We start from the raw sequence: 26,807 nt of genomic DNA on the forward strand, positions 1-26,807 counted from the left end.
AACTCCGTTGAAATCAGAGACTATATTTTAAGAAACAGCTCCGTATTAAGAAGGTTTGGTTTATCGGTGGCTCCGGATCACACAGCTGCACAAAGGAAGGCCCGTAAACATTTAAAGGAAATGTTGACTCTTGCGCAAAATGACGGTCGTAATGCAAAGTTACGAGGTGACAAATTGTTCACCCAAGGCCGAATATTCAGGTACGATGGAAATTCAATAGTCAAGATTAAGCGTAATTTGAAGCCAGTACAAAATTCTGGTCCATCCCTTAATGTTAGGCTCCCAAATGATCCCAATAATATTCCGATGAGGCTAGTTAGTGATGCCAGTGATAGTGATACTGAGACATTGGTACCATCGACCAGCACTCCTCAGGCAGTATCGATAGCTAAAAGACCTGCTAGTGCAAGTGTCAGCCCAAATGACCTTCATCGACCAGCTACTCGTAATGTAGCACCCAAAGGAAGCCATTCGCCAAGAAAGAAGTTTTATGAATGACATCGTGGTGGTTTTTCACGTGATTTTTATGGCAATAAACACCGAATTGTGTTAGCGGATATAAATAACCGCAGTCGTGAGTATTATCATGCTGCCTTTTCCCCGACTAAGACTAGTAACGAGCATTCTCAACCAAAGGATAGTGATGTTAACGTGCTAACAGAAGGCGTAGAAACATAGGAAATAGAGGGCCATATACTGAGTCTAGTGTCATGGAACACACAAGGATTACGTGATAAGTTGACCTATTTATATGACGATTTATTTTCGTTTGATGTGATTTCGCTTATTGAAACATGGAACGATTGTTCTCCTATGTCACCTCTCCCTGGGTATTTCGTTGAACAGACCGTGCGTAATGTAGCAAGAAATAATAGACATTATGGTGGCATTTTGGTTTTGATTAAAGCATCTGCTATTGAAGGTTATGAGAGAATTAGTAGTAGATCTGAAAATTTGTTTTTGCTGTATATTTATTTGAAACGTGGGAAGCAATTAATTTTGGGTGTAGTGTATATACCCTCCACAGAATAGTTCGTATACTCGACAAAATACTTGGGAAATTTTAGGAGAAGAATTTTCGTTAATACAAGAAAATTATAGAGATCTGGAGTGTGTGTTAATCGGGGATTTCAATGCTTATACTGGCCTTGAGGCTGAGATCCCAGATGTGTTGATCCCACATTTAGGTAACTTTGTCCCAATTTGTTGTAGAATACCACGAAGCAACAAGGATGAAAAAAGAAAAATAAATGTATGGGGAAGAAAGCTCCTGGCGTTTTGTGGGGAACTTGGTCTGATGATAGCGAATGGTAGGTTTGGGAATGAAAAGGGTAGGGGCGAGTTCACTTGCCTTTCGGGTCCAACTCCAAGTGTTGTAGATTATGTGCTAATTAATACGAAATTTGTACCTGAATCAATAAATATGGTAGTATTGGATTAAGCTATTAAGCTTGAGGTAAAGATAGGGCAGTTTATGGACCACGGTTCACGAGTAAGAAATTTCTACAATGCGGATAATAGAAAAATAGGTTTAGAAAAACGAATTAGAAATGATTTAACAGATAAATATATTGAGGCATTTAAAAGGGAGCTCTTGGAGTCGCATGTAAAAAATAAGTTGAAAGTGTTAGAAGACAATGAAAAAGATGCAAATAGTTTAATTATGCTGTTAAATGAAATAATGGGCAGTTGTGCAGAATCATGTGGCCTGACTAAAAAATTAAAAAAGAATGAACGATATTTTGATTTGGATTGCAAGTTAATGAAAGAAGAAGTAAAATATTTATTAAATCGTTTGAATGAACTTGATAGCGCGGAAGATCAAAGTCTGAGATTGGCTAAATATAAAGATAAAAGAAGAGAATATAAAAGTTTAATAAAAAGATAAAAAAGAGTACGAGAATAAGAAGAAACTGGATATTGCTGATGATTTTAGAAATAAAGATTTTAAAAAGTTTTGGGGCTATATAAAGAATGATAGTGGAAAGGGAAATGTTAATACCCAGGTTGTTCCGGAAGCTGATTCATGGCCTGATTACCTAAATAATTTGGAAGGTGATTGTGTAGATCTTCAGGAGGTAGCGCATACCACAGAGATGGTTATTTATCCTATGAGGGAACATGATTACGATTTAGTGGGTGATGTGAATGGCCATGAGATTAAGTCGATATTTAAGAGTTTAAAAGGTGGTACTGCTGCGGGTGTTGATGGTATACCAATAATGTTATTTAAGAATTTTCTTTCCATTTTGATGCCGATAATTGTTCTTCTTTGTAATAAGGTGTTAACATCAGGGCAATGGCCAAGCGCTTGGAAGACATCATTGTTTATACCACTTTTTAAGAGAGGAAACCCGAAGGCTCATGAAAATTATTGTTTAATTGCGCTTGCCCCTGCTTTAAGTAAGGTTTTGGAGAAAATATTAGATACCCCAATTGGCTGAATAAAAATAATTTAATACATGAGGAACAAGGAAGTTTCAGGACAGGGTATGAGACGACAGATAGTGTGTTTATTTTAAAGGCATTAATAGATAAATATGGAAAGGGTAAAACTTGTCTTTATGTGGGATTTCTGGATCTCCATAAGGCATTTGATAGTGTCGATAGAGTTATTGAATGATGCCATGCTAAATATTGGCCTTCCCCATTCATTTGTTAGATTGATAGTGAGCATGTATATTGAGTGAGTGGAATCATACAAGTTGTTAATAGGTCTTCGAAGCTTTTTGATATTAAGCGGGGAGTAAAACAGGACAGCACCCTTTCACCTAAGTTTTCTAATATTTTTATTAATGATGTTGTTAACTTTCTAGAGAATAGATGGACTCCGAAAGTTAGCCTAGGGACTCAAAAACTATCTCTCTTATTATTTGCAGATGATACTGCTTTGGTGGCTAATAAACCGCAAGATCTACAGACACTTTTCAATCTCATAGAAGAATATTTGCAGATAAAAAAAATTAAGGCTGAATACTGAAAAGAGCGAAGTTGTTATTTAAAAAAAAGGAGTGTTGGGGGCGATGAAAAATACATTTAAATTTAATAATAAGGAACTATTTATAAGTAAAAGAATAAAATATTTAGGCTTTATCTTATCGGAAAATGGAAGCCTAAAGAGTCATGTTGATGAAATAATTAAGAGAGGTAAAGTGTCCATGTCAGCAATATTTAGAAACCCGACGATAATTGGGATTAAAAACCTAAAAATGCATAAAAGAATATTTAACACAAAAATTATACCCGTGATAGATTCTACAACCCTACAACTTTATTTATAATCAGGCAAAACCTAGTTTTGGAGTGGAAGTTTATTTTAAATATAATTTACCGGCTATGGTTCTACATCGTTGGATTGAGCTTAGGGCGAATTGTCTTCCAACAGGCAAAAAACTTTCGACAAAAATAAAATGATAGTTGGTCCTGATAGGCGATATGTTTGTCCCCTTTGTAAAGATGATGATGAAGACTTGGATCATTTTCTCCGGAAATGCCCGGTGCTCTTAGATCTACGGGAAATTTATTAGCATGGGATTAATTTGATGCTTCCGGGTATTCTGCAAAATAGTAACCCAACCACAATATTTCGAGTGGGAGTGTATATAGATAAATCCTTAATAAGAAGAAAAAGTTTTATATGACTAATTTCTTTTGTTGCTAGATTAGGCATTTTTTGCGTTGAATTCTGTTTTTTGTGCGTGTTTGTAATTCGTACTGTTGTTAATTTCCTTGCTTGTTTGTTATTTATTTATATTTTTGTGTGTATATGGCCCATGGGTTTTTGAAATACACTTATCTATCTATCTATCTATATACTGTAGTAAAAAAAATAAAAAAAATATGATCTGTTCGCATAGCAAACTAAAGATAACCTTGTGAATCCTCACATCATTTTTTTTTTTACTGGAGAAATATCATCCATTCCCACTTCACTGCGCATGTCAGTGACTGAGCTGAAACATTCGAACTAATCCTGTATTTTATAGTCTGGCTTAAAATGTCGTTGGAACCAAAATTATGCTGCAATAAAAAAAATTTAAAAATATGATCTGTTCGCACAACAAACTAAAGATGACCTTGCGAATCCTCACATCCTTTTTTTTGCTGGAGAAATATCGTCCGTTCCCCCTTCACTGTGCATGTCAGTGACTGAACTGAAACATTCGAACTAATCCTGTATTTTATTTATAGCGTCGCTTACATTGTAGTTAGAACCGACATTGTGCTGCAATACAAAATTTAAAAATTATCATCTGTTCGCATAGCAAACTAAAGATGACCTTGTGAATCCTCACATCCTTTTTTTTTACTGGAGAAATATCATCCATTCCCACTTCACTGCGCATGTCAGTGACTGAGCTGAAACATTCGAACTAATCCTGTATTTTATAGTCTGGCTTAAAATGTCGTTGGAACCAAAATTATGCTGCAATAAAAAAATTAAAAATATGATCTGTTCGCACAACAAACTAAAGATGACCTTGCGAATCCTCACATCCTTTTTTTTTGCTGGAGAAATATCGTCCGTTCCCCCTTCACTGTGCATGTCAGTGACTGAACTGAAAAATTCGAACTAATCCTGTATTTTATTTATAGCGTCGCTTACATTGTAGTTAGAACCGACATTGTGCTGCAATACAAAATTTAAAAATTATCATCTGTTCGCATAGCAAACTAAATATGACCTTGTGAATCCTCATATTCTTTTTTTTTGCTGGAGAAATATCGTCCGTTCCCACTTCACTGTGCATCTCAGTGACTGAGCTGAAACACTCAAACTAAGCCTTTATTTTATTGCCTGGCCTGAAATATAGTTGATACAAACATAATGCTGCAATAAAGAAAAAAAAGACTGTGAAATTGCAGTTGAAAAAAATGTGAATGCCTTCGTAGTAAAAGTTGGTTTGGATCTAATCGAAACACGGAGGGAACAAGGGGATCTGTTCCTTCTGTTCCTCATTGAACACGAAAAGTAGTCGTTTATGATTGGATCTTTTGCATTTTTGCATGCCTCCCCTCCAACCGCCTTTGAAAAATATTCTGATCCCCCCTCTAAATAAGGCCATGCGCATTAGTAATTAACTTTCTCTTGCTCTCTCTCTTTTCTTCTCTTTAGGGATTTCTCAGATTGCAGGAGCTTTAAACAAGATGGGATAGAGAAAGAGGTTTCGCCAGTGCATTTATCTCAAGTTTGCATTTCCTATACTATCACATGTTTATAATAGTATAGGAAATGGTGGTTAATTTTGTGTAAGGAAAATAGAAGATTATGCAGTTTTCGAAGAGTCTTCGGGTACTGAAGAAGGGCCAATTCTGAAATTTTGTTTCACTCGAGATTATTTAAAATCCATATTTGGATACAATACCTTTGTTTTTTAATATTAGATGGCTGAAAGACTGGGTGAAAAAGCCTTCTTGAGAAATAAAACGAGAAGGATTTTTCCACAACCAGATTTATGTACACTCAAACCAGTGACAATTAGAACAGTTATAAGAAGAACAAAGAAGAGAAAAATAAATAATTAACAGTGAAATTTGGTGAAGATTGGATAATATTTTACGCCGTGCAATTATTAACAAATGTGAAGTAACACTTGATAAAAAAAAACATTGGAATATATACATAATTGACCAATAATTGGTTCTTGTTGGTTATTGGAAACACACCCAAGAAGTTAAGTTAGGTTTATCCCAATGAAAAACTACAAAGCACGATGGTAAAATAATACTTTAGAAGCAGACTTATGGAAACCTAACCCAACATAACTTAACCTAAGCTAACCCCCACCCCTAATGTGCAAATGTATAGCTCAAATTATACAAGTCCAGTGTATTCCGTCGAAGTCCAATGCATTGTACCGCCCATCACTTGTTTTTGTTGCTATGAAACCGGTTTTCTGAGATTAAACCTAAGTGTAATTCTTGAATGTGTTTCTAATAACCTACAAGTACCTTAAAAGTTATTTTTAGCTGGATGTAATACCTTTGTTTTTTTTTAATAGATAAATGTCTGGAAGAATTTTGACCAGGTCAAAAAAGGCTCTCTTGAGAAAGAAAATGAGAAGGATTCTTCTTTTCTTTTGTTTTAACTTAGGGAATATCTTCTTGTTTTATGTCAAATATCCTCAGTAAATCTTTTTTACTAAACCAGAGATTTGAGAAAACGAGTAAGTGAGGAACCGTTTGTTCGTCTAAAAAAAAGAACCAACGCCATCTATCACTACCTGTAAATTCTGAAAGATACTTTAACCCAAATATAAAAATTACAGAAAGGCTTTTTTTTGGTAGTTCCCTTTTTTACTTTTGCTCTGCATGGGTACAAAGGTAAAAGACTCAGGGTAGCCGAAATAGCGCAACAGGCACGGTTATTCACTCACCAAACATTAAATTATCGATTTTTTTCAAAATTTGTTTTTAAATATTTTACTGTGTTTCATTTTTCATTTTTGCTGTACCTGGTACTTTAATTTTTAAATTACAATCTAGGATAGCTTATACAGATATAAAAATTATGTTGTGCATTTATGTTTCAGTTTTTATGTATTGAGTAACCATTTCAGGATTTTGGGAATCCAGTGAAAGAGCTGTAAGCCCACTACCAAGGAGCGGTCATCGTTTGGTAACAGATGGTGCATCACTTTACCTACTGGGAGGATATAATCCTAATATTGAAGAAGAGGAACTGCTTAGAAATGGTGGTGTAGTTCTTGCAGCGTCGGCACCCCTCTTTTTAGAAGTATGTTATATTTTCATTCACCAGGTTATCTTAGTGCTATGAATTTGAGAATTATGGCTCAGTTATTTTATTTTTGTTTTGTTTTTTGGCAAAGTTCTACTGTTGCAGAATGTATGTACATTAGTATGGCTGCACGTATATATGTACATAAGTAGTATGCTTAATTGCCCATAAGTATATACATAAATTGAATGAGGGAATGGCCAGGCAATAAATTAACCAGATAATCAATTATTGCTTTTTTTTTACTTGTTTTGGCTTGCAAATCGAAGAAAATTGACAATTAGAAGAAAATCTAAGTTTGAATATTTTCCACCAATCTTTTGTAAACAATGACAACTGCCTTCCCGTCATACAAAACAAGGGAAGGTAATGAGGAAATTAGTCAAGACAGTGAATAACTGTATTGAACAAATTTCCTCATTTGTCATTTTTGTCTTTGTCCATTATTTGTTTTTGCTTTGTCTTTTATTTGTCTTGCATGTCCACTTTTGTCTTTTCTTTCCCTTTTGCTAGTCGGGACTAACGAAGAACCAATAGCTTCTATTTCTTCTTTGCTCATGGCAACCCTGAAACATCAAATTTAATAATATAGAACAAATTTAAGAGAACAGTACAGCTCAAAAGTAACTTCAACAGAGCATAGACTGTTTGATCCCTTGACTGATGCCTTAACTTGCCTTAACGATATGACAAGATCCGCAATACTGAGATCCTCAAGACCTTCAAGCTGGCGAACCTTTCTACCCAAGTAGAAGTCCGCTCTCTAAGGTGGTACGGCCACCTACTCCGTCTCCCGCAAGGATCATCTCGGATTTTAATCCCTCAGAAAATGGTTAGAAACGCCCTCGAGGAAGACCACACACTAGATGGGATGATGTAATAAACCAATGCCTGCTCAATCGCAACATCAACCCGAATTAGGCCCCATCCCTAGCCCTGGACAGGGCTACCTGGAGAAGACTGACGGCGTTGTTAACCAGTTCTCTCTACGCTGGCGACCCTGCTGAGCAAGAGCGATAAGTCAAGTCAAAAGTTAACAGACATGTTTTTTGATCGATTGTAGGGAGATATTGTACTTGGTTCTAGTGCGGAACTAGTGCGGCGCTAAGATATTTTGAAGCAATGTCCTACATGAACTATGAGTGGGTTGAGACGACCTTTATCTCATTGTGAAAATATTTAGGTAAGAAAAAAAATGTTGTATGCTTCCCTCTACAGAGGGGAGAGCCAGGGGCATTTCACACCGAAACACTTTTAGGGTATTTGAGTTTTTATCTCGAATAGGGCAAATGGACTATATTAGTGTCATCTATGTTTAACCCTTCAAGGATATTCATAGAAGGTGACTTTAAACTCTCCTGAGTTCATGGCGACGAGACTTTGTGAAAGAAAACTGGAGGCAATTTTGTTTTTTATTAAGGCTGGTTTTGGGTTTTAACCTTAGCCTTTAAAGGTTTCATTTTTAAATCTGTCCCACTAACATACTCTATCCAGTGAGCTACGACCATAACAATTGGGGTTAGAAAAGCTATCTGGATAGACCGTAGAGTTGTTCCACATTTGATGTATAAGCATTGTATGGGCTGCATCGTGTTTTCCTCTAGTCTAGAGATACACGGTGCGAAATCAAAGAAACCTGAATCATGTGTTCTAGTGAAAAAAGAGAAGGCGAGCTAGAGAAGAGAAGCAAGAAGGCGAGCTTTTTTAATGATCGTAGAGCAGCGATGTGGGTGTGATTGTTCCAAAACCAGTAGTTCATTCTTGTCGTGTTTTTGTATTACTAGTTGTAATTCATCATTAGTATTACGTTTTGAAGTACTTTTGTGGCAGACCCTTAAATGCATATAACTCCTTATAGAGTCGTTAAACAAGCTTTCACATTGCACCAATTTCCCCCTGTAGATTCTAAACATGCTGCGCTAGATTAATGCTGCCTTTTGAAAATTTGAAATTGCCCCTGATGGAGCATATGGTCTCCCTAAAAGTTCTATTTTCATCCCTCTCGCTAGGCATAGCATAAATCTAAAAATATTCTAATGGAATGCTTAGTTTTTTAATTGCTCACTGGTATCTATAAGAAAAGAAAAAGCTCTAAATTTTATTTTTGAATTACAGTTGACACTGTTGCATAGCAAAAGCACGTTATTTTTATGAACTTTGTCGTTTTTTTAAGCTGAACATGTGTGTCTTTTTTAAATTCGTGAAGATATTAGTAAAAAAATCGCCTCCCCGGAAGTACTCCGCCTTACTTTTGTCTCAATTTTTCAATTTTGTCTGCTTCTTTTTTGTAAAAATTTAGGTTTTGGAAAAAATGAGTGTAAGTTTAGGGTTGGAAAGTTCAAGAACAAGTAAGGGAATGATTGAATTTTCCCGTCTTGATTCGCTGTATCTGGCATCCTAATCGCCAGTTATGCTACATGATAATGCCCACATAGTTTTGATTTAGTAAATATGGGCTTAAGTGTTTACCCTCCCCCAGAAAATACCCCAGTGGCTGGTTGAATGACTAGAACCCTCAATTTCTGATCAAATGAAACAGAAGTTTCTACGACCATGAGGTAGAGGTGGGGATGAAGAAGGGGCAGCCCCAACCTTATACGGAATAAATTCTATTCTTTTCGGGGTTTAATGTTATTCTTTACTTTCATAATAATAGCGTAGACAGGAAAAATTTCAAAAAACCAGGAGGCATTAAATATCAGTTTCATATTTTCGAGGTATTTTTAAAAATTTGTTTCCTCCCTCTCCCTCCAAAAAAATATCCTCCTAACAAAAGTCCTGGATACGGCCCTGGGGATTATAAATCAGTTTCTACACCCCCCCCCCCTGTCTCTTTCTTAGAACTAATTCTGTATTTATCTTACGGATCAATGAGAGTTAGGACGTTTTGCCATTAAAATGCAACCTTTGAGGCATCTCCCCTTCCTTGCTAGCCAAAATATTTTTAAGGTATAAGCAAATTTTACTGTCTTAGGTAAATTCTCTGTTGTTGTACAATTCCAAACATTTGCATATAAGGGCTTCAAACCTCTGGAATGGGGTTCATATTGTTTTGTAGTTAGGAAGGAAGAAAGATGCCTTAAAGGGTGCGTTTTAATTCCAAAACATCCCAGCTCTCATTGACCCTTCAAATAAACACAACATTAGTTCTACGGGATAAACAAGAGGAGGGTGAAAGTAGAAATAGATATATAATCCCCAGGCTGGTATCCGGGACTTTTTTTTTTGGGGGGGGTATTTTTTCGGGGGAAAGGTACAAAAACATTTAAAAAACACACCAAAAATGTGAAATTGATATTTAATTCCTCTTGATCTCTGGCATTATTTCTGGCCCACGCTGTTATTATGAAAGTAAAGAGTAACCTTAATCCACAGAATGAAAGAAGAGACTTAACCTTCCTCATTCGCAGCTCCATCTCACGGTTGCAGAAACTTCGGAGGGTGCTCATTCGATCAGAAATTGAAAGTCAAAAGTGATTGGAGACTAACCAGCCGCAGCGGGGGGGGGGGATTTTCCGTGGAGTGTATTTTCTGAGGGCTAAATGTCGGGTCTCAGTAAATATGCCATTCGATACCTTGCCCCCTTTGTCTCGGCTTTAGTTCTGTCTAATATATTTGATTTTTTTTATGTTTTCTCCCAATTTGAAGATTGAGAATATAAACTTAAGATACTACAGCCCAACGTTTCTAACGACTAAGCTTCTCTGACTTGATGCTGCCAAAGCTGCGACTCCAATCAGTGATTATAATGCCTGGTAGTATCTACGTAGCTATCTCTCTTATCCCGTCTAAATTCCTAGTGTAAAATTCTCTCCCCAAAACGTAGATGATTTATAGTTAATTTTTACAGCTTCACAGAAAATTTGGAATGTCAATTTTAGGTTTGGAAGTTCAATATTGCAAGACGAGTATGGAAACGACTCAATTTTTCTGGCTTGATGCCGCCACAGCTAGCATCCCATTCGGCGGTTATGCTACCTGATAATGTGCATATAGTAATGTATGGTGGGACTGGTTTCCCCTTTGGTCAGAATTCCTCAAATGCATTGCACGTGTTTAATACAGAACGGGAAGAATGGGCAGAAGTGAATTGCAGCGATGATACAACGGCTCCTGATCATTTGTATGGCCAGGTAATTTCCATTGCTGTTCTTAAAGATTTTTCTTTTGTCAACAATATAGTTTATACAGTTATAACCATAAGTGATCCTTCTTTTCGTCTTCTCTATAGTAACTAAATTTTAGTTCACAAACTATATAGTTAGTTTTTGTTGTCTTTTTTTTTACCAGACCAGTTTTTTGGATGAACTGGGCGTAGAAGCACTGGGTATGGCTAATTGCTAGTTGAAAACTCTAGTGCCCATTTTTGCCGAAAATGATTGGAGGGTAACGTTTCCTCCTTTCCTGCCGTTTTTCGCTGGCTGCACCCCTCCCCACAGCCATTACTTACCACCCGCTAGACGAAGATTCTCAGAGTTACCCGAGAGTATACTCTGGGAACAGTTCATGTACAAAAGCAAATCAAAAGGCGCGATATCACCTGATTTTCCAAATTATTTATGATATCGTGAGAATGCTTAAAGAACCGAATCGTAACTTTGGGGGAGTTTGGAGGACTAGGGTAAATCGATTTTGAATTTCGATTTGGGGAGATGGTAAATCGAATGGCACTGCGTGTGTCCAAGTCATCAATTTACTATGTCTGCAATATTTTAATATTTTGGGAACGGCTTTGTGAAGGTAGTTGAAAGTTTGAAACACTATTAGAGTAAGAGGACGGTGAGGGGCAAGCGAAATTCAAACTCGGAGTAAAAGGAGTAGCGGCTAATCGATTGCGCCAAAAATCCAGACAAAAGTAGTACTTTTCAACTATAAGCTCCTAGGGTACCTAAAATTTGGGCACGGTTAAGCAGCGAGATGAATCCAAAGACTTTATATGCAGGCTGGGTATCACAGAAATGACTTGGGGTATTAAGTTGAAACTTTCAGAAGATATTGAGGGGGGAGGCGGTAAGTAGATTATTAAAATTTTTTATTTTGTTCAAAATAACCAGATGGTTCAAAAATATGCCTTCAGGAATGACATGACTCCCCATTCCTTGAGCGGTTTTAATGGTTTATGGGTTTCAAGTTCTTTGCACATGTGGCTTATTTCGGGAATAGCTTTAAGAATGGAGCCGAAACTTCCAGAAAGTCTTGGAATGGGCCAAGTGCACCTAAAGCTTTAACGGAAATCATAAGATACTGTATTTATAAAAGTAACCGATCTACAGCATTTACAATATTCCGAGACCAACTTGGTGTTTGAAGTTATTAAATAAAAAAACAACAAGTATTTCCAATTAAAAGTAAGGAGCAACATCAAAACTTAAAACGAGTAGAAATTATTACGTATATGAGGGGGCTGCCCCGTCCTCAACACCTAGCTCTTTACGCTAAAGTTATTTAGTACATTTAAATATGCTTCTTGTTGTTATAATTAAATGACCGTTGTGTTTCTTAAAGAATTGGACTCGTTCTTAAAGAATTGGGACAAAATTCTAATTCCAGCCTAAAGAATGAGTTTTTCAGTAAGGGGACCCCCCCCCCATATACGTAGTAATTTCTCTTCGTTTTAAGTTATAAAGTTGCTTCTTACGTTCAGTTCGAAAAACTTGTTTTTTTTATTAAATTTCTGATCCTTTTTTAAATAATACCAGAAAATATGACTCCACTTTGGAGGGAAAATCTCTTTCCCATGGAAATATCCTTTAGACAACTCAATACCGGGGAAAATTTACCCCAGACAATTACCCTTAATATTTTGAAACGTCAAATTGAGTCAGTAAAAAAAAAGCAAGATATATAAAAAGAATTTCGAATAGGAATTCTGTCAGATCTCCCCTGAAAAGCCCACCCTTTGGAAACTTCCCTCACCATGAAAAATTCTCCCAGCGGAAAATCCCCCCAGCAGAAAATTTGGTCCCCCGTCCGAAAAATGTATACAAACTTCCCAATAACAAATACTATACGTAAGCAATGGGCAAATTTTATAACTTAGACCTTTCCTCAGGGGCTCTGGAGGGTTATGCTATCTTCAAAGGCATAGGCATTGGGCCTTTCAACTATGCTGAACAAAATGAATATTTCAAAGTTTTGATGGGATGATTTTGGGAAAAATGTTACCCTCTGGCAATCTCCACTCTCATGGAAAATTCTCCCCGTGGAAAAGCCCCCAGCAGAAAATTCGCCCTCCCCCACCCATAAAATGTATACATACTTCCCAATAACTAATACTATACCTAAATAATGGGCAAATTTTATAACTTAAAGGCCTTTGTTCAGGGGCTGTGGAGGGTCATGCTATCTTCAAAGGTATATGTATTGGGCCTTACAACTCTGCTGAGCAAAATGGCCATTTCATACTTTTGATGGAACTGTTTTGGGAAAAGAAGCATGGGAAGGGGCCTAGTTGCCCTCCACTCACTTATAAAGGGCACTAAAGCTTTTAATTTCTGTTTCAATGAGCAATATCCCGATATTCTAGGATCACTGGGTCGATACGATCACCCATAAGGGGAATAAATAAAATAAACAATCATCCGTGGTCTTTGTTCTGGCAAACAATATAAATTCTTCATTTTTGCAGATAGTAGCTTGAAACCTGTGCAGTAGGGATATCCGATACACTGAATCTGATGGTGTGATTTTCATTAATATTCTTTGAATTTTAGAGGGTCTTTCTCCCCTCTATTTCAAAAATTAGGCGAATGTTCTAAGGCTTGTAGCCTTTGAGGGGTAACACTAAAACTATTGAACCTTTTTTTTTCAGAACCAGCATAACCAGAGAAAAAGAATTTATTTTAAAAAAAAAACACAAAAAAGCAAAAAAAGAAAATCTGCCAAAAAGCCTTATGGCTTGTGCGGCCATTCTCGAAAATACAAAACAAATGTATTATCAATGGGTTCCCTTAAAAAGAAAAGAAAAACAAAAAAAACAAAAAAAGTCACAACTTGAGACCCTGTACTACACAAATGTAATACAACAACACTTTTGTGCACTATTCCCGTACTATATATATATATATATATATATATATATATATATATATATATATATATATATATATATATATATATATATGTATATATATATATATATATATATATAGGTCTTTTAGACCTTTTAATAAGTTTTCGAATCGCTGACGAATTCCTTGTCTCATATTCAGTCTCATCTGTCTCAAACACACCAACCAAACGTTCAGGTCTATTTATGCAATATATCAAACATAAATAGAGCCTTATAAAATTAAAAAGACCTAAAACTGGTAAAATATTAATATTGTTATAACTATTTCTAATTGATATACGATTATCACAATTAACAACCCGAATCGCCGAATTTTGGAGAGCACGCAATGACCAACTGTGTTTGAAAAGTATATGACCACATCGAACAACAATAAATCAGATAAGGGTGGACAATAGAAAAATATATCAATCTATGTATATTAACTGGGAAAAAATATTTCAACTTCCTCAGAATCCCTAAATTCCAAGCAATTTTAGATGATATACATTGTCTGTACTTTGAGAAACTAAGAGTCTCATCTACTATTACTCGAAGATATTTCAAAGACGGTACGCCCGCAATACGGTAAGATCCGACATTTAATTCCTTTAACCATGGATAATAATTGGCCGATCTAGAAAATACTACCCAATAATAATAATAATAATAATAATATTTATTTCTAACCCACTTACATCAAAAAGATAAATAGTGGAGTAAAAACTTGAAGAACAACGGAAAACAAATAACAAATAAAAAAACAAATAACAAAAAAACGAGAGTCAACAATAGACATTAATCATACAAACGGATCAGACCGTGGTGAGGCGACAAACGCCGATACGCCGTTTCTGAGAGCTCTTTGTGTAGATCAGTCAGCTTCTCAGTAATGTTCGGAAGATGGAACTTTTTGATTATCTTTCGATTCTTATACCACAGAGGAAGATAGAGAAGAAATTTACAGAAAGGGAAATAAGAGGATCGAATATCGCTAATGTCTTTTTTCTTAAATATAGGGTAAAGCCCAGAAAGGTAAAGAACAGAATGATCGGAAAAAGTAGAATAAAGCTTACCAAGGGCAATACGATTGTATTTCCCTCGATTGGCTACAATTTTAGAGTAACCAATCTGGATTTTCACTCTAGCATCCCAGACAGCACGCTCCCGAAGAGTTTTAAGATTTTTTGTAAGTGTAATACCCAACCACCGGATCGAATCTACATGAGGGATAGAAAAATTTTGAAAAATTAGAGGCCTAGGAGAAGAGGGAACATTGAAAGAAAGATACTCACATTTATCAACATTAAGCGAAAGACCGATTTTAGTAAAAGAAGAAGAAACTTTATGAACCATCTGCGATAGACTGAGTTTAGACCGGCTAATTAGAAGAATGTCATCAGCATAAGCAAGGTAAGAAATATCACTCAAACCAACAAAACACATAGAAGAAATATTCTCAAGAATACCAGAGATACAAAATTTGAAAATACTAGGAGATAACACTCCACCCTGCCGTACGCCCCGACGAACAAGAACATTAGAAGATGAAAGGGCACCATTAGTTTTAATTTGAAGATAAGAATTACTATACCACAACTTTAGAAGAAAAATAACTGAAAGGTTAATACCGTGACTATAAAGAGAGTAAAGAGCCTGACTATGTACAACACTATCAAAAGCCTTAGAAAGATCAAGAGCACAAATATGAAGACCATACCCTTTAGCCGAAGCATCTTTAAGAAGGAAAGCAAGAGCACGGTGAGCGTGCTGGCACCCGATGCCAGACCGAAAACCAAACTGATTCTCCCCGAAATTAGCATTCATACTAATGAAAGGAAGTAGGATGTGTTCAAGGATTTTACTAAAATTACAAGCAACCGTGATAGGCCTGTAAGAAGAACAATCCAAAGGAGTCTTACCTCGTTTAAGTACAGAAGTGACAGTTCCACACAAAAACTGTCAGGAACGAGGGAACAACAAAGGCACATTTGGAAAAACAACTGTAAATGGAAAAACAAAGACGGGCAATTTATTTTTAGATGACAAGCACTGATACCGTCAATATCAAGAGAACTTGATTTCAATTTCTTAACAGATGCAATTACAGCGTCAACTGAAACGGGAATAACTTGTGCCTGAGTCAGGGAAGGCGGGAGAACCGAATCAAGCAGTTTCGAATAAAGCGCGTGCACTGCATAATTCAATTTGGAAAATATAACTGAATAGTGGTCAGACCATGCAGAAGGCGTAATGGGGCAATTAGGATTTGCCGAGTTATTTAAATTAGCTGAATTAATCACTTTGTCCCATTCTTTCTTATTGGTAGGATATTCTAACCCTTTGTAACGGCTCGATCGCAGACATTTCTTAAACTCACGCTTAGTTTTTTGTTTTATTTCAAACACATTCCCAGCTAATAGTCGACCGTTAGCAACCCATATACGCAGCCACAATTTGGCTTTATTTTTCACACTTTTCAGCTCAGGGTTACACGACCAGATTGGTTTCCTTGTACTTTTCCTCACTCGCTCTTGAGGGACAGCAACCTCCTCAGCGCGTTTTAAACACCACACGATTTGGTTGTAATAATGATTCAGATCGTAATTACTTTTAGTAGGACTAACACTCAGCTGGAGTAGATGAAAAGGTACACGTAAAGAACCAAGGAGAATGGCCAGGGTTGAAATATATAATGGCATATTAACATTTTTCCAATTACTCCGCACAAACCATTTAGAGGCAGGAGCACAAGCCTGGTCAGCACTATCTTTTCTAATCGAAAAGCATAGCGATAAAGGAAGGTGATCAATATCTTGCTCATCTTCGTGGACATGCACTGTTGAAGATGTAATGAACGGGGAACAAATCACGTGATCAATATCCGATAAGCTGCCGGAATTATGCACATACGAGAAGGGTAGATCCTTCGCAATTATTCTGTAATCAGGGAGACAATCAAGTAGGTTCACAGTACGAGCAGAATCACGTTTTACATCAGTGTTCATATCTCCAATAATAATAAATTCGTACCCATTTTTGCTTATACTTTGAAGGAGAGTTTTCAAACTAGAGCATGCTTTGGAGAATTTATTAAGCGATGTCATATTCTTCCCATCGTGAGGCAGGTAAGTGTTTATCAATACGGTTTTACCAAGTCTTATAGCCAATAAATGTTCATCAGAGAAATAGCATGACGGGGACAGAAAGCTGAGCTTTTGTTTTATAATACATGCTAAACCCCCTGAAGGCCTTCCAAAAGTAGATTTAGCATTTGTTGTGAAAACAAAGTGGGCGGAACTGCGGCGCAGGAAATTAACACTCGTTGCGGTCAAAAGATGTTCCTGAAAGCATACAATGTCAAACTTACTGTACAGTTCATCAATGGTCAGGTCCTTGTTTTTTGTCCCATTAATATTGAAGGACACGAGTGATACTGATTCAGACATTAGTTTGTTTTCGGTAACTTGCGACTGACAATTGCTTTCAATTTAGGGCAAGTGAGGCTAAACGAAACATGATCACCTCCACAGTTTGCGCACTTAGGTGACAAATTGCAAGGCGAGTCTCTATCTGAAACATGAGGACCGGCACATCGCGCACATTTTGGTGTAACACTGGGACAAGACGACTGGAGATGGTCAGGGGATCGGCAATTGTTACAGCACCGGGGAATCGCTTTGAACTCATAAACACTTAGGATTTCGTATCCAACTTTGAGACCATATCTAAATGCTTCGACTCTTGATGTTGCATCAGAGAATTCAAGTTTTACTGCAAGCGATTTCCCTAGCCTAGAGGCACCAGAAACACCAGGGCGCGATATCAGGTGGGACAGTTCAAAATCATGCGGGATTCCCTTCAGGAGTCCGTAAAACTTCTTGGTTAGAACTTTCGCAGAAGAGCCAGTAAACGCACTAGTCACCGATAAGCGGAAATCTTCAGCAACTGACTTATCTATATTGATGAACAGTTTGTCACGAACAGGGCGAATGCTAGTGATTGATTCGTGTCCATCGATCTGATCTATCAGATCTTTTCGTTTAATTGGGTCCGAAAGGGTAGATGGAAGGTTCGACACAACAATAGTAGCATGCGAGTCGGGAATTGCAGGTTTCGGCAGTTGCGGGTAATTCAGTTCATAAGCATCCAGCTTGGTGGCAACAACCTTGAGTAGTTGTTCCACGCGATTCACCTTTGTTGACAGCCTAGAATACGCAACTGCGGGCAAAACCGGGACCTCGGTTGGAGACTTGATCACATAAATCGGAGTTGATACCTCCTCAGAGTCCAGTTTCTTAATAAAATCAAGAATATCTTTCACATTGTTCGCAGAAGCTTTCGCACCGATGCGCGGGGGGCAACTATCATTTGGCGCAACCTTCGCCCAAAATTCGCTTTTCGCATCAGCAATAACACCGCATTCAAAAAAGTCTATTGCGTGTTGAATAATAGTAGCTTCTTCAATACCTTCTTCCCAGTTGTTTTGCAAAAAGTTCATTACCGGGCAATGCACATACTCTTTGTTATCCATTATCCTTTACTGGGAAAAACCAGTCAAACTGGTCAAAGAGCACTACTGATTCATACTTATGCGTCACTATAATCCCTATTGCGAAATTTTGATTTTCTTCACAAAAAACTTACTGGATTAATAATGTCCATGCAATATCCAATTTAGATGTTGACACTTTGAACTCTGGATTGATACTCCAATGAGATTTCTTATAATATATCTTTAGGTGACTAACCCTCACCCACTTTTCTATCCTTGACACACTACCTCTTGTCATAGTTAATAATTCACTTTTTGTTCTTGCTGCCACCGTAAGACATGTATCATCCGCAAACAGCAATAAACCTTGATTAGGGTCTCTTTGTCTTTGGGCTCTTCCAACATCAACATACAGCTCACCAAGTGCTAAATATAGGTCATTTACATATATTGAAACAAAAAGTGGTCCCATGGGGGACCCCTTTGGGAGTCCGCATCTTACCTTATAATCTATTGATGTACCTCCGATTTCACAAAAGAGGACTCGATCATTAAGATAAGAGGCAAACAGTCGCAGTGCATTCCCGCGAATACCTCCATTTTCAAATTTCTTCAATAAGATCAAATGGTCACAAGTATCAAACGCCTTTAATATGCCTAGAAACACTGAATCAACTTTAAATTTACTATCAAGACCATCATTTACTGTTGTAGTAAGGAAGTGGATAACATCCTCAGTAGAATAATCTCTACCAAAACCAAACTTATTTTTATAAAAATCCATTCTTACTCAAAAGACTATCCACTCTCACAAATATTAATTTCTACATCACTCTTGAAAAGGTTGACAGTAGAGAAATCGGTCTTTCTCCGATTTTTTCTAGAATCCAAGTGAATGGCACTTGGAATGTGTCAACTTAAAAAAACAAGAAGTCATAGTAACAAAGTAACAATCAATAAAATTCTTATATAAATAATTGTAATATAACAACAATTTCTTATAATCTTTCTTAGTTTGTAGATCCTCCAAAGCCGATAATGTTGAGTAGGATCTATAAAACCTTGCCAAACATCTTGGAGGTGAGCTACAGCCTTCATGTCCTCTCACTACGACTGAAGATGCAGCTCTCTACTTCTCAAATCCTGGTCATTCTGAATTCATAAGTTGTGTCTTGTTCGACCTCTTTTGCACTTCCCCACTGCACTGCAAGTTCTGCACTGTATTTGGGAGCCGATCTTCCGGGATACAGAGGACGTGGTCAAAGTATCTGGATCTTCTACGTTTCAGGATGTCATTAATTAATGACTGATCTGCTTGCTTGTGAACTTCTTAGTCGGTAGCTTTGTCCTGCCACGATTTGCTCAATACTCATGGTGCGCATCTTATCAAAGGCTAGGAAACATTTATCAATTTGGACGTTCAGCTTCCATTCGCTAGTATTGATGAGAGTGGAAATCACGCTGTTATTTAGGAGGTAAATGTTTAAGCGTAAGGTGTATTTTCCAAAGCGCCAGACCGATTATGACATGTCAAATTCTTTTCTTGATTTTGTTGGCTATTCAAACATCGTATTTTATTCAACCCCCTTTATGCTTAAAGTTCTTAACCTCCTCAGCTACACAGCCTTTGCGTTTTAGTATCAGCTGTTGACACTCTCCACAACTGCTACTTTTTCGGCCTTTCCGTGTATGGTGTCGATTAGCAGCTTTAGTCGCTGTCCCATTTCTTGAGGAACAACAACATCAACACTGAAGTCCAGACCACTGATGGGTTGGATGGTATTCTTCACACCAAGTCCCGAGTACTGTCGGAGAATATATTCTGGTACAATGACAAAAAGAAGCGAAAATAGAAGAATTATCTGTTTCATCCTAGACATTATCTCGAATAAATACGTGTCTTCATTTTTTGTGCGTAAACAGTATTCACTATTTATGCAAGTCACGATTATTGTTTTGAGTAGTTTTATTAGGTGCTCCATAATTCTGCAGAATCTTCCATAAAGTTTGTTAATCAACAGAACCTAACGCCTTTTAAAAATCAATTTCTTTTCTTCAGCAAGTACTGTTTTTTGCTTAGTTTTTGTACTCTTTCACCATCATTCAAGAAAAATGAATGAAAATATCAATAATGAAAATAAGATCAGAACAAGACCTAATCGAAACAACTTAATACACTTAATACTCTTAATATAACTTAATATTCTATCCGTTCATGAAATCCGTTATTGATAATACTAACCCTTATTCATATGCCCTTTTGAAAACCAGCATGTGCATAGTATGCTTTGATTTAGCTCAACATTCTCTCAACGTTCGCTGTAGTTTTCACCTTAGCAACCCAATGTTAATTAAGCCTTAGTAGTGTTAGTAGCAGTAGTATTAGCAATAGTAGCATCAGTAGTGGAATTCACACAGTGTCTTACACTTAGCTCAACTATCCCCTTAAAATACCCTGTAAGTTTCAACTGAATACTTTAACCGGTTCTTAAAATGTTTATAATTTCTTTTGGCAACCTGCATGCTCATTGTGGCTTTTAAATTAGCTCCACTTATCGCTCAACAGTCTCTGAAATTTGTGCTTTAATTCTATTGGCTTTAGTAGCATTAGTATTAGCAGCAGCGTGCACATCTTTCCTACTGGTCAATTGAAAACCCCCTCTTCATTTCCTGAAAGTTCTAACTTAATACCCGAAGCAATCTTAAGATACGCCCTTTTGATAACCTGCATGTATGATGTGTATTTATTTAGTTCACACTCTCCTCATACTTCACCTTAATGCTCTTAACCCGTTTAGTTACCAAGGATCAAACCCGCGCATCTTTCTCAAGGAACATGCTATGTTTGAACAATGTGTAAATTGCATAATTTACAGATCTTTGCCCAAGAGCTGTGGGAGGTTTGTCATCCACAGAGGCATAGTTTTTGAACCTTTCAACTGTGCTTAAACAATTAGCTATCTCAAAGTTTTATTTAGTGGGGAAATAAGGGATATATAGGGCTGCTTGCCTTGAAATATGTTTTGGCTCTTAAAAATGGCACTAGAACTTTAAATTTCCAATTGGATGAGCTCCTATGGAGCATGTATACAACTCTTTCCATACAAAGTGCCTTGGTGAAAAAAAAGAACAACTAAGTAACGAAACAAAGGATCCAATTCGCTCTTACCTTAGGCGGCACTATTGCACTATCTATAATTCTAAATATTTCAATTTTCTTAAATCAAGCTAACATTAAAAGCTATGAGCCTGGTGAAACTTGTCCCATTTTTGAAAAAAAGGTCAAAATTCTTCCAAAGGGATAATTTATCTTGCTGAAAAGTACACCGCCAAATTCAGCGCACTAGAGAACCCTGTTACAGAGGTTTCAAGCCCCTACCTGCATAATCTGAAGCTGTGCGTTCTATCCATGCCGAAAGATCGTAAATGCTTTTTTATTTGTTTGATACTCCTTTTCTTTTTAAATGTTGATCTTATCGAATAAATGACCCTAAAACACTGTCTCGAGGCCTATTCGAGCCGGACATAGAAATGTCCTTTTCAATCAAAATAGGAAGAAGCTGGACTAGCAAAAAAGATTGCACCATGGCAAAGTAATATTTGTCGCCAAGTTCTGGCACCAAGCACTAATTTGGCCCCAAAGAGGGGAAAAAAGCTACTTAATGTTGTTCATTGTTTTCAGTTGAAAAAACTTGTTTTTTTAATATTTAATGTTTGATCGTTTTTTAAATAATGCCAGGAAATCTGGCCCCACCTCCACGGAAAAATCCTCCTTCCTACGGAAATGTCCTCTAGACAATTCAATCCTGGTGAAAATTTACCGCGGACAATTACAGTTAACAACTCCACGTATAAAATTGAGACGAAAAAGAGAAAGGAAGACATATAAAAATAATTTTGTATAGGAATTCTGGCAAATTCCCCCAGTGTATAATTTCCTCTGACAAGTTCGCCCCATGGAAACTTTCCTTCCCGTGGAAAATTCTTCCGTGTAAAAACTTCCAGTGGATAACTTCCATCCTAAGTGTTTCCTAATAACAACATCCCTGCTTGAACTTTTACTGGTTTTCCTACCATCTTTTACACAGCACATCAAAAAATTTTCACCAAGTTCTGGCACCAAGAACTAATTTGGCCACAAAGAGGGAAAGAAAAAGAAAAGCTACCGATGAGGAATTTTGAATTGGTTATCAATTTAAAATTAAGGAAAAATTATACCATTTTTCAGAGGCAGTAATGTCTCGCGATAATGCAATTACTTTTAATGATGTACAAAGTCGGGGTACTCTGTTTGATCTAGAACAAAAGACGAAACTCGAATATAAACGCCATCTTCGTGCCGTTCGGTACTCCGGTGAAACTTTTCCGAAAAGTAGTAGTGAGTGACGAAAAGTAATAAATTCTGCCAAGTTTCCGGATGAAAGTTCTAGTGATATTATATCTCGTCTGTCTTGGATTAAACATTATTCAAAAATATTTTCGAATGTTAATTATGCAGTGCATAAGCGTTTCTCATGTTTACTTGAAAAAAACTTTACTTTGGATGTTGATGGAATTAGTGTTTTGAATCTTGTTCCGAATTCTTTTGAACTGGTTTCTCATCTTCAACTGTTTTTTCAAATGTGTTTGAGTAGTTCGTGTGTGCCCGACTCGTTCTTATGCGGTAGCGTTACGTCACTTCTAAAAAAAGGAAAATATCCGGTTTCTTGTAGTTCTTATAGGCCCATAACGGTAGCTTGTACTCTTAGCAAGCTTTTTGAACACCTCCTACTACCTTATATCACTAAGCTTGCTCTAAATGATGATAATCAATTTGGTTTTAGATCTGGGCTAGGCTGTCAGCATGCTCACCGTGCTTTGACTTCTTTATTAAAAGATGCCCATCGCACTCGTCGTGTACTTCATTTCGCAACCCTAGACTTGTCTAAAGCATTTGACAGTATTTGTCGTACTCAGGCATGGACAGCATTATGCAAGAGTGGAGTAAATCCGTCGGTAATTCACGTGCTTCGTTTTTGGTACTCGCATTCTTACCTTCGCCTTAAGTCATTAGATAATTCTTATTTTGGTCATATCCCTGTTCGTTGCGGTGTAAGACAAGGGGGAATTCTTTCGCCGTATATTTTTAATGCTTGTGTTGAAAATGTATTATCAAAAATATCGACTACGTGCCTTCTAGGACCATCGTGATATCTCATATCTGGCTTATGCGGATGACCTTCTTCTAATTAGTCAAACTGAGTCTGCTCTCCGGTCTCGCGCTGTCAAAGATATTAGTGATAAGCTGAGGCTCGGTTACTCTAAGATTGTAGCAAATCGTGGACACTATAGGAGAAGAGCGCTTACTCTTGGCTTTACTCAAATTTTTGCGATCATTCTTTACTCTTCTGTTCTGGTATTAGGCCACTTCTGTTGACTGGTGATCTAAAACGTATTCGTATAAATTATTACCGGTACTGCAAATTTCTTTTATATCTACCTCTTTCTTACCGGAATACAAAACTGGTTAAAAAGTATTGTGCGACAGATATTACTGGTGCTTTCGAAAAATTATCTGCGAAGCTAGCTATTGAAGCGCTTTATAGACTAGGATGTTTTCATCGCCTTATCCGTCTTTTTTCTGTATCTGATTAAATTTGTTTCTTTTGTATTACTTTTGCTGTTTTTCTTTTGTATTTTACTCCACTTAACCTCTGTTTTGTGAAGTGGGTGATAAATAAATTATTATTATTATTATTATAGTTCATACAAAAATAAACTTTTAATATGAACGGTTATTATGATATTATATTTAACTACGGTGATTCATTTGAGGCTTGATAAAATCAAGCACTGAGGTGTCTGCTTAAGCATCAGCTTTTAGGGAGGAGGGCTGATGAATATATATGTATGTAGTTGAACAGTGCGTCTGAAGTTTCGAAAGTGCATTTTTATGCATGAATTTCTTAGCTTCTGCGAGTCTTCAGATAAATATAAGGGATTGTTAGAAGGGGAGGGGACTTGAAACTAAACTACAATGTCCAGTAATTTCAGGGAATATTTTTAGACTGGCCCTGTATTATGGATGTCGTGGAGTGTTGGCACATCTCTTATTGAAGATTTAGTTTTTTTGTCTAACAAAAGACTGCAATCACATGCCTATCGTCACAAAAATGGGATTTGTCAGAGAGAATCATGGGTGGCACCAGGAAAATTTCTCAGGGGAAGGGGGCAATTCCTACTAGGGCAGTCCTACTAGCAAGTCCTACTAATGATATTTCTCATTTCCCTTTAGGTAGGTAGGTAGGTAGGTAAGTTTTATTTTATCCACAATACAAACATAAATAAAAATGACAACACTAATAAATTATTGTAGCAAAAAGAAAGTCCTAAGGACTTGCGCTGCAATTTCATATTATGATTTACATCTTATAAATAAATATCTAAACATAACATCTCATGATTAACCACCTAGCCTTATCTTATATATAACTAGCTGTTGGGGTGGCGCTTCGCGCCACCCCAACACCTAGTTGGTGGGGGCGCTTCGCCCCCCCCCCCAAGCCCCCCCGCGCGCGTAAGTCGTTACGCGCCATATTAGTTACGCGCCATTGTAGTTGTGTCCCTACGTCCCACCTGTGAATATAGATAGATATATATATATATATATATATATATATATATATATATATATATATATATATATGTTTTTAACTACGTAAAACTTGCGAATATACAACATTCTTTGCTGTCCCATTGTCTGTGCATATAAATAGATTGTCAGGTTTACCGACTCTTGAACATGCAACATATAATGGTCCATGGGAAAACAATCCGTATTCAGATCTATACCTCATGATTCTAATGATTGCCCTTGAGCTTTGTTGATGGTGATTGCTAATCGACCATTCCCTGAGTCGCCATCGTCATTTATATATCCCCCTGTGCACCCCGGCGTCCCCTTTGTAGTTATGTCCCTGTGTCCCGGTCGTCATTTATATTCCCTGTGTCCCGGTCGTCATTTGTGTCCCGGTGTTCCAGTCTGTGATTTCTCTTTGAGTGTCCCGGGCGTCATTTATATTCCTTGTGTCCCGGTCGTCATTTATATCCCCCTGTGCCCCCCGGCGTCCCCATTGTAGTTGTGTCCCTGTGTCCTGGTCGTCATTTATATTCCCTGTGTCCCGGTCGTCATTTGTATCCCGGTGTCCCGGTCTGTATATACATTCGTTTTTTAGTTTTGTTTTTCTCCTTTATTTTTTTCCTTTTTTCTTTTTTTTCTTTTTTAGTTTATTTAGATTTTTAGATTTTTTAGTTTTTTTATTAGTTTTTAGCTTTTTTGTAGTTTTTACCATTTTTTTAGTTTTTTTAGTTTTTTTTTTACTCATGTCCTGGTCGTCATTTATACTCCCTGTGTCCCGGTCGTCATTTGTGTCTCGGTGCTTTGTTGATTGCTAATTTATATTATATTTATATTTATATTTTTTATATTTATTAATATTTTTTTAGTTTTCTTTTTCTCTTATTTTTCAGTTTTTTCCTTTTTTTTAGTTTTTTCTTTTTTAGTTTTTAGTTTTTTTTTGTTTTTTACCTTTTTTTAGTTTTTTTAGTTTTTTTAGTTTTTTAGCTTTTTTAGTTTTTAGTTTTTTTTTAGTTTTTGCCTTTTTTTAGTTTTTTCAGTTTTTTTTAGTTTTTAGTTTTTTACCTTTTCTTAGTTTTTTTTAGTTTTTTAGCTTTTTTAGTTTTTTTCTTTTTAGTTTTTTTTGTAGTTTTTACCTTTTTTAGTTTTTTTTCTTCTTTTGTATTAGTGTGAAATAATTCAGACATCATATGCGGACAAACACAACGTCACTCGACAGACAGACAGACAGACATAACCCACAAACAACTTATTTTTATATATATTTATTCATATTTTTTTAGTTTTCTTTTTCTCTTTTATTTTTCAGTTTTTTCCTTTTTTTTAGTTTTTTTCTTTTTTAGTTTTTAGTTTTTTTTAGTTTTTTACCTTTTTTTAGTTTTTTTTAGTTTTTTTAGTTTTTTAGCTTTTTTAGTTTTTTTATTAGTTTTTATTTTTTTGTAGTTTTTGCCTTTTTTTATTTTTTTCAGTTTTTTTTTAGTTATTAGATTTTTACCTTTTTTTAGTTTTTTTTAGTTTTTTAGCTTTTTTAGTTTTTTTTTCTTTTTAGTTTTTTTTTGTAGTTTTTACCTTTTTTAGTTTTTTTCTTCTTTTGTATTAGTGTGAAATAATTCAGACGTCATATGCGAACAAACATGACGTCACCTGATCCATCCACAGATCCACACACAGACAACTTATTTTTATATATATAGATTACATAAAATAACTAGTTTTTTTTAACTAAAAGTAAGGAGCGACATTAAAACTTAAAACGAACAGAAATTACTCCGTATATGAAATGGGTTGTCCCCTTCGCAATCCCTCGCTCTTTACGCTAAAGCTTTTAATTGTTTAAAAAAGTAGAATTGTGGCAAAGAGTCAAACTTTAGCGTAAAGAGCGAGGGATTGCGAAGGGGACAAACAT

At 36.4% G+C, this 26,807-nt stretch overlaps 1 protein-coding gene across 2 annotated transcripts in view; it reads left to right on the forward strand.

Moving 5' to 3' along the window:
• The window catches only part of LOC136042128 (kelch domain-containing protein 10-like), a 72,154-nt gene that overhangs the window by 26,172 nt on the left and 19,175 nt on the right, over positions 1-26,807 (forward strand). For both annotated transcript variants that reach the window (XM_065727037.1, XM_065727038.1), the window contains exons 3-4: positions 6,561-6,736; positions 10,621-10,872. In XM_065727037.1, coding sequence (XP_065583109.1) covers positions 6,561-6,736; positions 10,621-10,872 — 428 coding nt within the window. The remainder of the gene's footprint in view (positions 1-6,560; positions 6,737-10,620; positions 10,873-26,807) is intronic.

Source organism: Artemia franciscana, unplaced genomic scaffold (assembly GCF_032884065.1).
Source record: "Artemia franciscana unplaced genomic scaffold, ASM3288406v1 PGA_scaffold_67, whole genome shotgun sequence".
NCBI classification, from domain to species: Eukaryota; Metazoa; Arthropoda; class Branchiopoda; order Anostraca; family Artemiidae; genus Artemia; species Artemia franciscana.